Source organism: Dromiciops gliroides, chromosome 3 (genome assembly GCF_019393635.1).
Source record: "Dromiciops gliroides isolate mDroGli1 chromosome 3, mDroGli1.pri, whole genome shotgun sequence".
NCBI lineage: Eukaryota > Metazoa > Chordata > Mammalia > Microbiotheria > Microbiotheriidae > Dromiciops > Dromiciops gliroides.
This window is the reverse complement of record NC_057863.1, coordinates 641,841,248-641,853,627: the sequence shown is the minus strand read 5'-3', so window position 1 is coordinate 641,853,627 and position 12,380 is coordinate 641,841,248. Positions and strand designations below refer to the sequence as shown.

The 12,380-nt window shown below is 53.8% G+C and overlaps 2 protein-coding genes across 3 annotated transcripts; one reads left to right on the top strand and one right to left on the bottom strand.

Moving 5' to 3' along the window:
- Window positions 1-355: 355 nt before the first annotated feature.
- Window positions 356-8,196, bottom strand: NFKBID (NFKB inhibitor delta). Its single transcript, XM_043993876.1, has 13 exons — window positions 8,004-8,196; window positions 5,977-6,240; window positions 3,915-4,015; window positions 3,662-3,701; window positions 3,335-3,552; window positions 2,767-2,945; window positions 2,573-2,678; window positions 2,347-2,493; window positions 2,081-2,132; window positions 1,847-1,995; window positions 1,566-1,682; window positions 1,124-1,288; window positions 356-730 (listed from the first exon to the last, which is right to left on the bottom strand). Exons 1-13 carry the CDS (start codon window positions 8,194-8,196, stop codon window positions 677-679), a joined length of 1,785 nt encoding a protein of 594 aa, XP_043849811.1. The 3' UTR covers window positions 356-676.
- HCST (hematopoietic cell signal transducer) lies at window positions 8,149-12,250 on the top strand. 2 transcript variants are annotated; one of them, XM_043997398.1, is made up of 4 exons: window positions 8,149-8,305; window positions 11,598-11,621; window positions 11,775-11,933; window positions 12,067-12,250. In XM_043997398.1, exons 1-4 carry the CDS (start codon window positions 8,263-8,265, stop codon window positions 12,105-12,107), a joined length of 267 nt encoding a protein of 88 aa, XP_043853333.1. In that variant the 5' UTR covers window positions 8,149-8,262; the 3' UTR covers window positions 12,108-12,250. The 2 variants fall into 2 exon arrangements, with proteins under 2 accessions (XP_043853333.1, XP_043853334.1); XM_043997399.1 differs by lacking the exon at window positions 11,598-11,621.
- Window positions 12,251-12,380: the final 130 nt, after the last annotated feature.

Here is a 12,380-nt window from a genome sequence, read left to right as displayed (position 1 = left end):
GGGAGAGGGACAGCTCAGGGCACAGAGAATCCTGGGCATTTCTGACCACTGGGGAGTTGAGTTCTCAGAGGCTATAGCTGCCCAGAAACAATGAATACCCACGTTCTGAAGGTTGCCCGAACCCACACTAGAGCACAAGGGATGGACCCCTGGGCTGGAAACCTGGAGCCCTGGATTTCAGTGCCATTTCTGGCTGTGTGGTCTTACATCAGGCTCTTCTCCACTCTGTGCCTCAGTTTCCCTCTCCCTACCACTATGCTGTCCCCTTCCCATTCCCACAGCCTTCTTTCCGGTAGTGGGATCCCCCTGTATCATTCCCCACCTCAAGGACAGGAGAAAACCATGTAGGGTCCGAATCAAATTTAATTGCACGATTGGTGGGTTGGATGGAAGGTCTGGGGCTAAATCTGTTTCACAGAAACAAGTTCAGAGGGGCTTTCGATTTCACAGAAATCATCAGAAGCTCCCCCTCCCCCCCATTTCCCCATCCATGACATCACAGGAGTTTTAATGTAAGACTCCTCAGGGGTTGGGGGGCAGGGCAGAGCATTAGACAGGGCTCCAAATAAATTATCATAGATTTGCATACATAAGCATACGCTTGGTTGTCCCTCAGGGACAGGGAGGTTGAACAGACATGGACTGAAGAATCAGTCCAGGTACTGTGCCTTGAGTCCTACGAGGACGAGGCCAGAGGGAGGGCCCGGCTTCTCTTCAACAGCTGTCGAAGCTGGGAAAACAAGTCAGAGATCAGCGTGGGTTATCAGGCAGAGGTCACTGTTCTGGGTCTTAAGGGGTCAGAGATCAGAGGTCTAGGTCAGAGGGCAGGGTGGATCATCAAGCAGAGGTCTCTATTCTGGGTCTTAAGGGGTCAGAGATTGGAGATCTAGGTCAGAGGTCAGGGTGGTTGGTAGGGAGAGGCAAACAATCTTTGCCTTGGGGTCAGAGGTCTAGGTCAGGGTTGGCAGGGAAGCAGCCCTCAGAGGTCAAAGTTGGAGTGAGAAAAGTCAGTAGGGAGAGCCGAGGGTCCTAGGAGTCAGGGGTCAAGTTCAAGGTAGGAAAATAAGCTAGGGGAGGGGCATGGGTCAGTTCTAGGATGTGAAGGTCAAGGGGCCGCCCTTACTGCTTCTGAGGCTGGTCCGGGTCCCAGCAGGTGTGCAGGCTGCTCATTCTCCAGATTTCGCAGGGCGGGATCTGCCCCAGCCGCCAGAAGCCCACGGATGATGGGCTCCTGTGGGAATCCTGGTGGCAGGGCCGCTGCCATGTGCAAGGCTGTGTTCCCATGGGCCTGGTGGGGACAGAAGGGTGGGTCCTGACCTTGCTGTGGGTCACTGCCTCCCTCCCTTCACACCTGGCTCTGGCTCTTCACAGATCCCCCCTCACCTACCCCCCCCACCCCATCCCCGAGGCCGTGCTGAGGCCTCTTGGGAGATGTTCTCAGGGCCCACCCCCCTCCAGGGTTGTCCTGTGACTTCATGATTGCCCCTCTCCCCAAGCTCCGAGGACCCTCATCCTCCACCTAACACCCCCCCAGGGTTCTCTGGTCCCTTCTCCCAAGGTCCTACCTTCATGTTCACAAAGGCCCTCGGGTCCCCATTTGGCAGGTCCAGCAACATCTGGACGAGGGATAGATTGCCACCCTGGACGGCCAGGTGCAGAACAGTTTTATTGCTCTTGAATTCCTAGAGAAAGGGGCAAGTGAGTGCTGGCCATTCCCTTCTGCAGGGAGCCAGAACATTCAGTTTTCTAATCTTGTGGGGACCCAGGCTCTTGGAACTGCCTTGTTGTATTCTCAGGGACTGATGTGTCCAGCCCCCACCCCCAGCTCCTCAGGGACCCCACCCACCTGGCTGGTGTGGTCAGCCCCCATCTGTAACAGCATCTGGACACAGGCCAGTCTGTCCCTCGCAGGGACCGTCATTGTCCTGGGGCCACAAGCTGGCTGCTGGGTGGCCTCATTGAGGGAGAGAACGGCAGCATGGAGAGGAGTGAGGCCTGGGGGGATGGGAATCCAGGAGAACCATAAGTGCCAACTCCTCACTTTATTTTGCCCAAGAGCCCCCATCCAAATGTGACTCACCCTCAAAGTCTCTGGTCTCCATGTCCACCTGAATACCTGAGTTAAACACAGCCTGTGGACAGGGGTGGAGGTCAGTTATAGTCAGTGCTCCCCAAGGGCTGGGACTTGGCCCCCTTTTCTCTCTCTGGCCATCTAGGTGCCTCAGAGATTCTGTCCCCAGCCCAGGAGGGATCCCAGCTTCTGTCCCCTGAGATGCCAGCATATAGTCCCCCTGAGGAGCCGGGAGGCCAATCTCCAGGACCCAGACATCCAGGAGTCATCCTTACCGTGAGGACCCCAGGCAGGCCATACGTGGCAGCCAGGTGGAGGATGGTCCTGCCACGGTGGTCAGTAGCATTGGGGTCAGCTCCCAGGGTTAACAGGTCCTGGACAATTAGTGGTTGGTTGGCCGCAGCAGCCACAAGGAGCGGGGTCTGCAGGGAGAAAGATGTTAGGATGTGACCAGAACACAGAGAGCCACTTATCTGTGTCCTTACCACTACGGCCCCTCACCTTTCCTTGGTGCTCCCGAATGTCCAGCTGTCCACAGCCCTGCAAGACCTCAGCCGTGGCATAGGCCGACCAGCGTAGGCCTTGGGCAGCAAACAGGTGAAGGAGCCTAGGGTGGGGAACGGACAATGATGAACTCAAGGTCATACCTTGTTCCTGGCCTCCAAATTCCCCCAGTTCCCCCAAACCACACTCACGTGTCCCCCTCCTCATCCTGAGTCAGCAGCCGTTGCAGGCCTAGGGCATGAACCTCCGCCCGAGCTGCATCCAGTGAAGCTCCTTGGGGGGCCAGGAGGTGAGGGGGCCCTGGGACCCCCCAGGGGCCACCTGGAGCAGGAGTTGGCTCCACATAGAGTCCAGGGGCATCCACGGGGCCCTGGAGTTGGAGGGAACAGAATAAAGGCAGCTCTGGAATCTGAGAAGCTATGTCTTTGTAACCCCTAACCCAAAGGGGGAGGGGACTAGGACACCTAGGTGTAAAGAGGAAATGGGTGGGGGGATTGCAGAGATGGAAGATGGGGCCCTTCTATAAAAAGACTGATCTTTCCTTAAAATGAATCATCCATTCCACAAAGTGAGTGAATCACCATTTCCTCCTTTCTTTTCTAAGCATTTTCATTTTGTCATTGGTGGGTGGAGTTAAAATGGGGAGGGGGAAAGAGAGAGAAAGAGAGGAGGGGACGTGTCTGCATCTAGGCCTCTGAAACCCTCTCTGCCTCCCTCCCCCAATCCCTCTCCCTCCATCCCCAGCTCTGGGGGCCTTACCTCCAGGAGTGGCGGGAAGGAAGCCAGCCCTCCGGACTCCGTGGGTGTGAAGAGGCCAGGGGTGAAGAAGGCTTCCGCAGAAGCTGTGCAATGGTAGTGGCAGTCGGGGTACAAGGCATGGGCTTCCAGGTCCCACCCGGGGGCCTGGGCCGGGGGAGCTGACGGGGCCCCGAGGCCAGCCACCTGAACTTCCGGGGCCCCTGGGAATGGGCCAAGACCTGCAGGGTAGGAGGGGTCAGGCACAAAGAGCAACTCAGGGTCATGGGGCTGGGATGCTCTGAGTGGCGGGACTAGAAAGTGGGTTCGATTTTTAGTTTTCAGACTCACCTGGTTCGGTCTCGTTTGCAGAGGTCGCAGGGACCTGTCCCTGGTTAGAGGGGAAAAGAGGTGAAGGTCAGGTTCAGTTTGGAGGCCTCCTCCTCCCCCTCCCCATCCCACTCACCCCGGGGGGGGGGGGGGGCCCTGAGAGGGATAAAGGACTACATATCCCAGCAGACCATAGAGCCGAATCATGTCCCAGTGCCAGGCAGAGGCCGCTGAGCCTGCTGGGAGATGTAGTTTGGAGCCTCTTCTACCTTACCGGAGTCTGGTAGTTGGTGGCGGGTTGCCTCCGCCGCCTTTGAGCCTCCAGCAGTTTCTTCACAGTCTGAGATGGGCAGTGGCTGCGCTCGCCCCGGCTCACTGGAGGGGAGGGGAGGGAAGCGGGAGGGAGGAGAGTCCAAGGGTGAGGGTTATCTGGGATCCAGGATCATGGGGGCCCCTCCTCCTCTTCTTCCCGGCCTCTCACGGAAAACCAGGGCAGTGTTTCCCACGTGGGGGCTCTCCCACCCCCACCGCCGCAGTTTCCTCCAGACCCCACCTCCCTCTCCCCACGTCTTGGAAACCGGGGAGGCGGCGTAACCGTTATCCAGTGCCTCGGAGCGTCTTTCCCCCGGGGATCGGGCCATCTGTCTCGCCCACATCCCTCCCCAGCTCCCGGCCCCATGGACGCCGACTTCTGCTAGCATTCCACCGCCCCCTCTAGTCGTCCCTCCTCTGGGAGCCAGGCTCGGGTTCCCCAACCCTTGATTTCTGGGGCACCCAAGCATCAATCCCCTCTAGCCTCCTCCTCGCGGACCCACGGTCTCCTGTCTCTGTGTACCTCGAGGTGCCTCTTCCCACAGCCTCAGCAACTCCCATCCCCAATTCAGGGACGGAAGCTCCTAGACCCTGAGTAGCTTCTACACGCGAGAGGCTTCCAAAACTCTTAGCCCCTCCTGTCCCTCCATTCAGGTCAATTCTACCAGCATTGATTAGTTTGTGTGTTAGGCACAATACTTGGCTCGGACGATGCCCGACCAAAATGAAACAGTCTCTGGCCTCGAGACCCTGAACTGTCTAAAGAGAGCCTGGAGTCGGAGGTCAGGATTCTCCGCTTCTAGATCTGGGCTTCGGGTTCCTTTTCAAATTAAGAGGGTGGGACTGGGTGATTTCTAGGTGCCGTTCCAGCCCGGAAAATCTATGACCCAAGCGTCTAGTCCCTGCCCCTTAGAGAAGCCAAGCATCCAGGAGCTCAGCTCTTCCCCCAAGGCCGAAAGATACAGGTGCCCCAACCCTCACTCCCCTCCAACTCCCTGGGGTCAGGCGGAGGAAGGGTTAAAGTGGGGGCGGGCGGTTTCGGAAAGGAGTCCGGAAAGAACGCGATGACGTCACGCCGTCGTCACCCCTGCGCAGGGGAATCTTCCATCTGCCACCCGCCCTCCCCGGGGAGCCAGGTGTCCAGCTCAAAGGGAGGGGGGGGGCGGGGAGGGCAGCCAAGCGCAGTGACCACGGAATCCCCGCCTAAGGGGAATCCCTGTTCGGCCCCAGGTCCCTCGAGGAGGGCGGGGGAACTCCCAGGGCGAGGGGGTCCCTGGCACTCCCTGTCCCGGGACCGGGGAAACCTAGGAGTCTGGGTCCCCCCCAAAATTCTGACCCTCTGAGACCCAGGAGTCCTTCCCGCCTCTCTGTGGAGTCTCACTGTCCCAGATGCAGCAATGCCCCTCTCCCTCCCCTAGCTCCGACCTTCCAGTATCGGGGAGTTCTAATACCTTCCATCCCTGACCCTTCAGAACCCAAGAGTCCCATGCCTCTCGGCTCTGACCCGTCGCCACCCAGAAACGTAGATCTCTCCGACTCCGACCTTTCTGTGCTGCAGCCTTATAGTGCTTTACTTTCCAGGACCCAGGAGTCCCAAACCCTCCGGAGTTCAGGAGTCCCGCCACCACCTTCCCCTCCCTCCTGCTCTCTGTCTCTCCAGGGCTCGGGATTCCAGGTTCCCACCCCTTTGCCCAGCTCTGATCCTCAAAAAAACACTTGTCCCGCCCGCATCTCAGAGATGCCCGTTGGGACGCAGGAATGCTTAACCCTCGTCTCTGCTGGTCTTAGATTCTGGAGTCCGGGTCTCTGGACAAAATGCTTGTTACCGTGACTATCCCGCCAGGACTCAGAGCTTCTTCCCGCGCCCCCCTCCCCCCCCGCAGTGCTCGGATCCAAAGGCAACACAATCTAGCCTCTGATATGCCATTCCTCACTCCCCTTGGGTACCCAGCCAACCGGTTCCCATCCGTGCCCCCCACTTCCCAGCCCTGTCACACATCCAGGCGCCCAGGCCCTGAGATTACCTTTAGAATTCCGGGGCGCGGGTGGCGGGGCCCCCGGGCCACCCCGGCCTCGGCGCTGCGCCAGCCTCTTCTGTGTCCGGGGAGCCGGAGCTGTTCCCCGATTCTCTCCACCTGGCCCTCGCGGGCGCTTTAAATCCGGGCCGAGTCCCGCCTTCGCCCCGCCCTCGGGGCGGCCCGGGGAGTCAAAACCACAGAAAGACTGAGGGGTTTTGGAGGCATCCACGCTGCCGCCTGTACTTGACCTTGCTAGAATCCCCTCGGTGACTGACATTCAGGCGAGAGATCGTCGGCCCTATTCTGGAAGCCGTCTGGGCTAGGGGAAGTTTGCTACCTCTCTTCAGGCCGACCATTGAGCTTCCCAACTCAGTGAGCACATGCAGAGCTAGATGCCCCTCTAGGGGCTGGGCATAGGGAAACAGAGGTGCGATACCGTCCTTTCCAGCACTCTCCCTTTTGGAGATTTCTATTGTATTTTTATCCATTTTTGAAGAAAAAAAAAACAGACATTTCCCAATTCCATTTTCAATCTCATTATTTATTTATTTTAAACATTCTTTTCTTTTTCAATTTTGAGTCCCAAATTCTCTCCCTCCCCTATACACCGAGAAGGCAAGCAAAAGATAGCAATTCTACATGGGAAATCATGCAAACTATAACTCCATATTCGCCATATCGCAAAAACAAAAATAGCAAGAAAAATAAAGTGAGAAAAAGTATATTTCAATTGTGCCCAGAGTTCAGAAGTTCTCTCTCTGGAGGTGGATGGCATTTTTTCAACCTGAGTACTTTGGGATTGTCCTGGATCTCTGTATTCATCAGAGTAACCAATTCCTTCACAGTTGATGGTCGTTACAACATTATTGTTATCATGCACGATGATCTCTGGGTTCTTCTCACTTCATTTTGCATCAGTTCATATAGGTATTGCCATGTTTTTTCTGAAACCACCCCCCTCATCATTAGCACAATAGTAGTTTATCACAACCATATGCCACAACTTGTTCAGCCATTCCCCAATTGATGGACATACACTTCATATCCAATTCTTTGGCCCTACTGAAAAAGAGCTGCTATAGTTTTGTACAGATAGGTCCTTTCCCTTTTTCAAAAAATCTCTTTGGGGCACAGACCTAACAGTGGTAATGCTCGGTTAAGGAGCATGTACAGTTTTATTTTATTTTGGGGGGAGGGTTGGGTTTTTTTGCAAGGCAATGAGGGTTAAGTGACTTGCCCAGGGTCACACAGCTAGTAAGTGTCAAGTGTTGAGGTCGAATTTGAACTCGGGTCCTCCTGAATCCAGGGCCAGTGCTTTTTATTTTGTTTTTATCACCCTTTGAACCTAGTTTGGATAGTTCTAAATGTGCCCCCAGGCAGCTAGGTGGCGCAGTGGATAGAGCACTGGCCTTGGAGTCAGGAGGACCTGAGTTCAAATCCAACCTCAGACACTTAACACTTACTAGCTGTGTGACCCTGGACAAGTCACTTAACCCCCCTAAAAAACAAACAAAAAAACAACAAACTAAATGTGCCTCTGCCCCCACCATTGCTCCTGGTGCTGCCCCTGGCCTCAGTTTCCTTCGAAGTAGTTGATGCCTCCCGGAAAGGGTGTAGATTGGAGTTGTTGACAATACTCTTCTCCCACTTCTCCCACTCCATGGGGGGGAGGGAGGGAACAACTATTTATAAAAATCAAATTATCACTGGGGCTCCAAGCACCCTAAACTCTGGTCCTCTAGGGACTCAAGTATCCTGCCTCTCAGCCCCCTTTCCTCAGGAGATCTAGGTACCCTTCCTTGAAGCCTATTTGGGGACCTAGGCATCCTGTCCTCTAGCCCCTGATCCTTAAAGATCCACATTTCTTGTCTCCCAGCCCATGTCCCATCTGGGGACCTAGGCATCTTGTCTCTCAGTCCCTTCCCTGTGAGAACCAATGTACGTCCTTGTTTCCCAGCCCCTACCCTTTCAGACACCCATGTATCCTTATGGGACCCCTGAGTCCTATCTCCCAGTTATTACCACTACCCTACCAGACACAGAATTCTGAGCCCTCAAAGCTGGCTCCCAGGCGCCCTCCTGTGGCCCAGGGGGACTCCTGAGCTTCTGGTCCCCTTTGATTTCCCCGCCCTTTTCCTCCCCATAGACCTCCCACCCCCACTTTGCTGGGGCCAGGAAGCTGGGCTGCTGGCCTATGCCATCTTCTTTCCTTGCTGCCACACCCATTGCTCCGGCCTCCCCTTCTGGGATCTCAGAGCCCCAAGAGCCCAACTCTGATCTCTACCAATTAGCATGAGTCCGCAGGTACCCAACCTGCTCTTGGTCTTGCTCACAGGTCAGTGGTCCCCTTTCCTTCCCCCTCCCAATTCAAGCCAAGGTGAATCCTGGGACTGGGACTGAGGGCCCTTGCTATTGATCTCTTCTCTCTGGGAAGGGGGTAATGTTTATGTGTCTTTTCTTCCCTGGAGCTCTATCCCTTATCACTCTCCTCAATGTTTCTTACTCTGTCACTCTCTTTTTTCTCCTCTTTAAATCTCCCTCAGGTTCTTTCTCTCTCACCACCATTTCCATCACTTCCCTCCCTCTGACCCTCTCCTTTCTCTCTTTCTCTTCCTCCTCCTTCTCCCTATTTTTGTGGTTGTTCATTCATTTTTCAGTTGTGTCTGACTCTTCATGACCCCATTTGGGGTTTTCTTGGCAAAGATACAGGAATATCTTTGCAATTTCCTTCTCCAGCTCATTTCACAGGTGAGGAAACTGAGGCAAACAGGGTTAAGTGACTTGCCCAGGGTCACGTAGCTGGTAAGTGTCTGAGGCCAGATTTGAACTCAGGTCTTCCTGGTGGCTATATTTACTACGCCACCTAACTGCCCTTTCTCTCTATTAAAGATGCTTAAAATACCAAGCTCATGGGTCCTTTAGCCATGCCCCACCCCCACGAGCCTGGCTAAACCCATACCTACTGACTTCATTTTGTCTATAGCAGCATGACACTTCCCCTCCCCTCCTCACCAGCCCCATGTTTGAATCTCCGCCCCCACCCCATTTTGAATCCTTTGATTCTTTCTTCTTCCTCATGTCTTATTCTTTTTTTTTTTTTTTTTTGGTTTTAGTGAGGCAATTGGGGTTAAGTGACTTGCCCAGGGTCACACAGCTAGTAAGTGTTAAGTGTTTGAGGCCGGATTTGAACTCAGGTACTCCTGACTCCAGGGCCGGTTCTCTATCCACTGCGCCACCTAGCTGCCCCGCTCATGTCTTATTCAATCAATTTACCCAGTCTTGGAGAGACAGTGGAGTGGGGAGGGGTGGAGACACTGGAAAAATCACTGGCCTTGGATTCAGAAGAGTTCACATGTCGCACTTACTGTATGTCCCTAGGCAATTCCCCTTGCTGAGCTTGTTTCTTTATTTTTTTTTATTTTTATTTTTATTTTTTTGCGGGGCAATGGGGGTTAAGTGACTTGCCTAGGATCACACAGCTGGTAAGTGTCAAGTGTCTGAGGCTGGATTTGAACTCAGGTACTCCTGAATCCAGGGCCGGTGCTTTATCCACTGTGCCACCTAGCCGCCCCCTTGTTTCTTTATTTTTAAACCAAGACAGTTGAACTAGCTGACTTCTGAGGCCCCTTTTACACCTAAATTTATGATCCTGCAATGCTGCCTATTCCACCTCTTCACGGTCTTTCCCCCTCTTCACTGGCTCCCTAAGGAGTCACGTTTGAAGCTGGCATTCAAGGCCTCCCACAGTCTGGTCCCAGGCCTCCCCCATGCTACAATCCAGCCATAGCAGGCGACTCCCTGGTCCTGGCACATGTGCTATGTTCTGCCACTTCACATCTCTCTTGGATGCCCTTTGAATTCCTATCAATCCCAACTTAAACAACTTTCCTTTCTCCCTGCCTCCCCACAACAGGATCATTCTCTCAAGGGATGAAATCCATAGGAGCAGACAGTGGGAAAAAGTGGGAGTTAAAATCCAATCTCAGCCACTTATTAGCTGTGTGGCTTTAAGAAATCACTTAACCTCTCTGAGTCTGTTTCCTCATGGGGAAATGAAGGCTTTGGACACTGAGATTTCTTGTAGCTAACATTAATAGTGCTTTATGGCTTACAAAGCACTTTACAAATATTAACCTCACAAGAGCCCTGGAAGGAAGGCACTATTATTAGCTTCTTTTACAGATAAGGAAGTTGAGGTAGGAGAGACTTGTCCAGGGTCATACAGCTAGTAAATGTCTGAGGCTAAACTTGAACACAAGATTGATCATTCTAACCATTACATTGCCTGGCTGCCCATGAACCTCTCAGCATTTTCTATTTGGCCTTCGCTGAGTCTTGATGTCATTTTCTTCTATGCCATTTATATTTGTACACATTTCCTTTCCCTCAGCCCTCCCCTGTTAAACTGTGAGCTCTGTGTCTCTTGTATCTCTCCTTCCCTCTCCCCCCCCTTCACCTCCTTCTCTCCCTCTCCCCCCTTCTCTCACCTGGTCTTCTCTCTTCTTCTCTCTCTCCCTCTGGGTCTCTCCTCTTTCATCCTCTTATCTCTCTCTCCTTTTTCTCTTGGTCTCTTCTCTCTCCTGATTGTTTCACCTTCTCTCTCTCCATTTCTCTCCCCTGAGTCTCCTCTGTCTCTGTCTCTGTCTCTCTCCCTCTGGATCACTCTTCTCTCTCTGTGTTTCTGCCTTTCTCTCTGTCTCTGTCTCTTTCTGTCTCCGTCTCTCTCTCTGGCGGGGCAATGAGGATTAAGTGACTTGCCCAGGGTCACACAGCTAGTAAGTGTCAAGTGTCTGAGGCTAGATTCGAACTCAGATCCTCCTGAATCCAGGGCTGGTGCTTTATCCACTATGCCACCTAGCTGCCCTATCTCTCTCTCTCTCTCTCTCTCTCTCTCTCTCTCTCTCTCTCTCTCTCTCTCTCTCTCTCTGGATTGCTCTTCTTTCTTCTCTGAGACATGCAGCCTAATGGCTGCTGAGGTCCCCCCAATTCCCGGATTCGGGAATTCATGGGGCAGGGGAAGGATTGCTGAACTTAGAGTCCTGGGACTTGAGTTCAAATCTTGATTTTGCCACTCATTACCTGGATGACCTTGGCAAGTCTAACCTCTCTGGGCTTCAGGCTGTCCTTTGTAAAAGGCTGGGGTTCGGGATGGTGGCTACAGTGCTGTCCCAGAGGGTCAAATCCTTTGACCCCATAATGAGAAGACAGGACTCATTGGAAAAGACCCTGATTTGGTAAATGACTGAAGGCAAAAGGAAAAGGGGATGGCAGAAGATGAGCTGGATGGATGGCATCATGGAAGCAACAAAAGTGGGGTTGAACAGACTTTGGGGTGCTATGGTCCATGGGGTCAGGAAGAGTCAGACATGACTGAGTGAATGAGTGACAACTCTGATTCGGGAAGACCTGGGTTCAGAGTCCACCTGACACTGGCTATGTGGCCTTGGCCAAGTCTTGTAAATTCTCCAAGCCTCAGTCTTTCCATGTGTCAAACGAAGAGGTTGGGCAGATGCCCACCAAGGTCCTTTTCCACTTAGAATCTAAGATTCTCCTTATTCTCTCTGTTTGTGTCTGGGTTTCTGAGTCCCTGAACCGCCCCCTGACGCTCTCTCTTCCCTTCCTCGAAGTGGTTGCAGCCCAGATGCCTTCAGGTGAGAAGGAGGGACCCAGGCTGCCCCTCTCTCCCAGTCTCTCAAACCCTGGGGTGGGAGTGGGGTTGGGGGTGGGAGCCCTCCTGGCTTTCTGGTGTCTCCATTTCTCTCAGTCTCCCCTCATCTCTGTCCCTGACTGTGCCTCTGTCTCAGCTGATCCCCCAGTCCAGGACTCTAACTGTGGGACCCTGCCTCTGCCCTTGCCCCTGCCCCTGCTTGTGGGCCTTGTGGCAGCTGATGCGCTGATGACCCTGCTCATTGTGGGTGCTGTGTTTGCCTGTGCTCGGCCCTGGGGAACCTCCCGGAAACCAGGTAAGAAGCTGAGGAAGGATGGAAGGGTTGTATCCCTGTGACAGGAAGGAGAGTGAGTAGGAAGGGTCTCCTGGTGGAGGGGAGGAGGGAGATGGGCTCCTGGGCTCACCCTGATGTTGTCCTTCCTCCCCAGAGAAGAGCAGGATCTATGTGAACATGCCTGGGAGAGGCTGAGCCCCGTGGCACCCCACCACCTTGTGGACAAGAACCCATATCCCCTTCAGACAATCCTGGCATCCCCATCTAACTGAAGACAACTTGCCCCTTGTCCCCTGTAAACTCCTCCTTAACCCTGAAAATAAAGGAATTGATTCTTACTCCTGGGACGTTGATTTAGTCTTTCACTAGGAACAGTTCAGTCTAGAACCCAGACATCCCCACAAGTCACTCTCCTAGGGCTCAGATATATCCACTGTTTAATAAGGGAGACTCTTGTGGTTTCCACAG

Excerpts from the sequence above, each read along its gene's own strand:
- HCST (XM_043997398.1), top strand. The coding sequence starts at position 8,263 with ATGAGTCCGCAGGTACCCAACCTGCTCTTGGTCTTGCTCACAG. Across the intron at positions 8,306-11,597 it reads GCTCTTGGTCTTGCTCACAG|TGGTTGCAGCCCAGATGCCT; the intron begins GTCAGTGGTCCC and ends CCTTCCTCGAAG. Across the intron at positions 11,622-11,774 it reads TGCAGCCCAGATGCCTTCAG|CTGATCCCCCAGTCCAGGAC; the intron begins GTGAGAAGGAGG and ends CCTCTGTCTCAG.
- NFKBID (XM_043993876.1), bottom strand. The coding sequence starts at position 8,196 with ATGGGTGTGGCAGCAAGGAAAGAAGATGGCATAGGCCAGCAGCCCAGC. Across the intron at positions 3,702-3,914 it reads CCACCAACTACCAGACTCCG|GGACAGGTCCCTGCGACCTC; the intron begins GTAAGGTAGAAG and ends CCCTCTAACCAG. Across the intron at positions 731-1,123 it reads CCGGACCAGCCTCAGAAGCA|CTTCGACAGCTGTTGAAGAG; the intron begins GTAAGGGCGGCC and ends TTGTTTTCCCAG.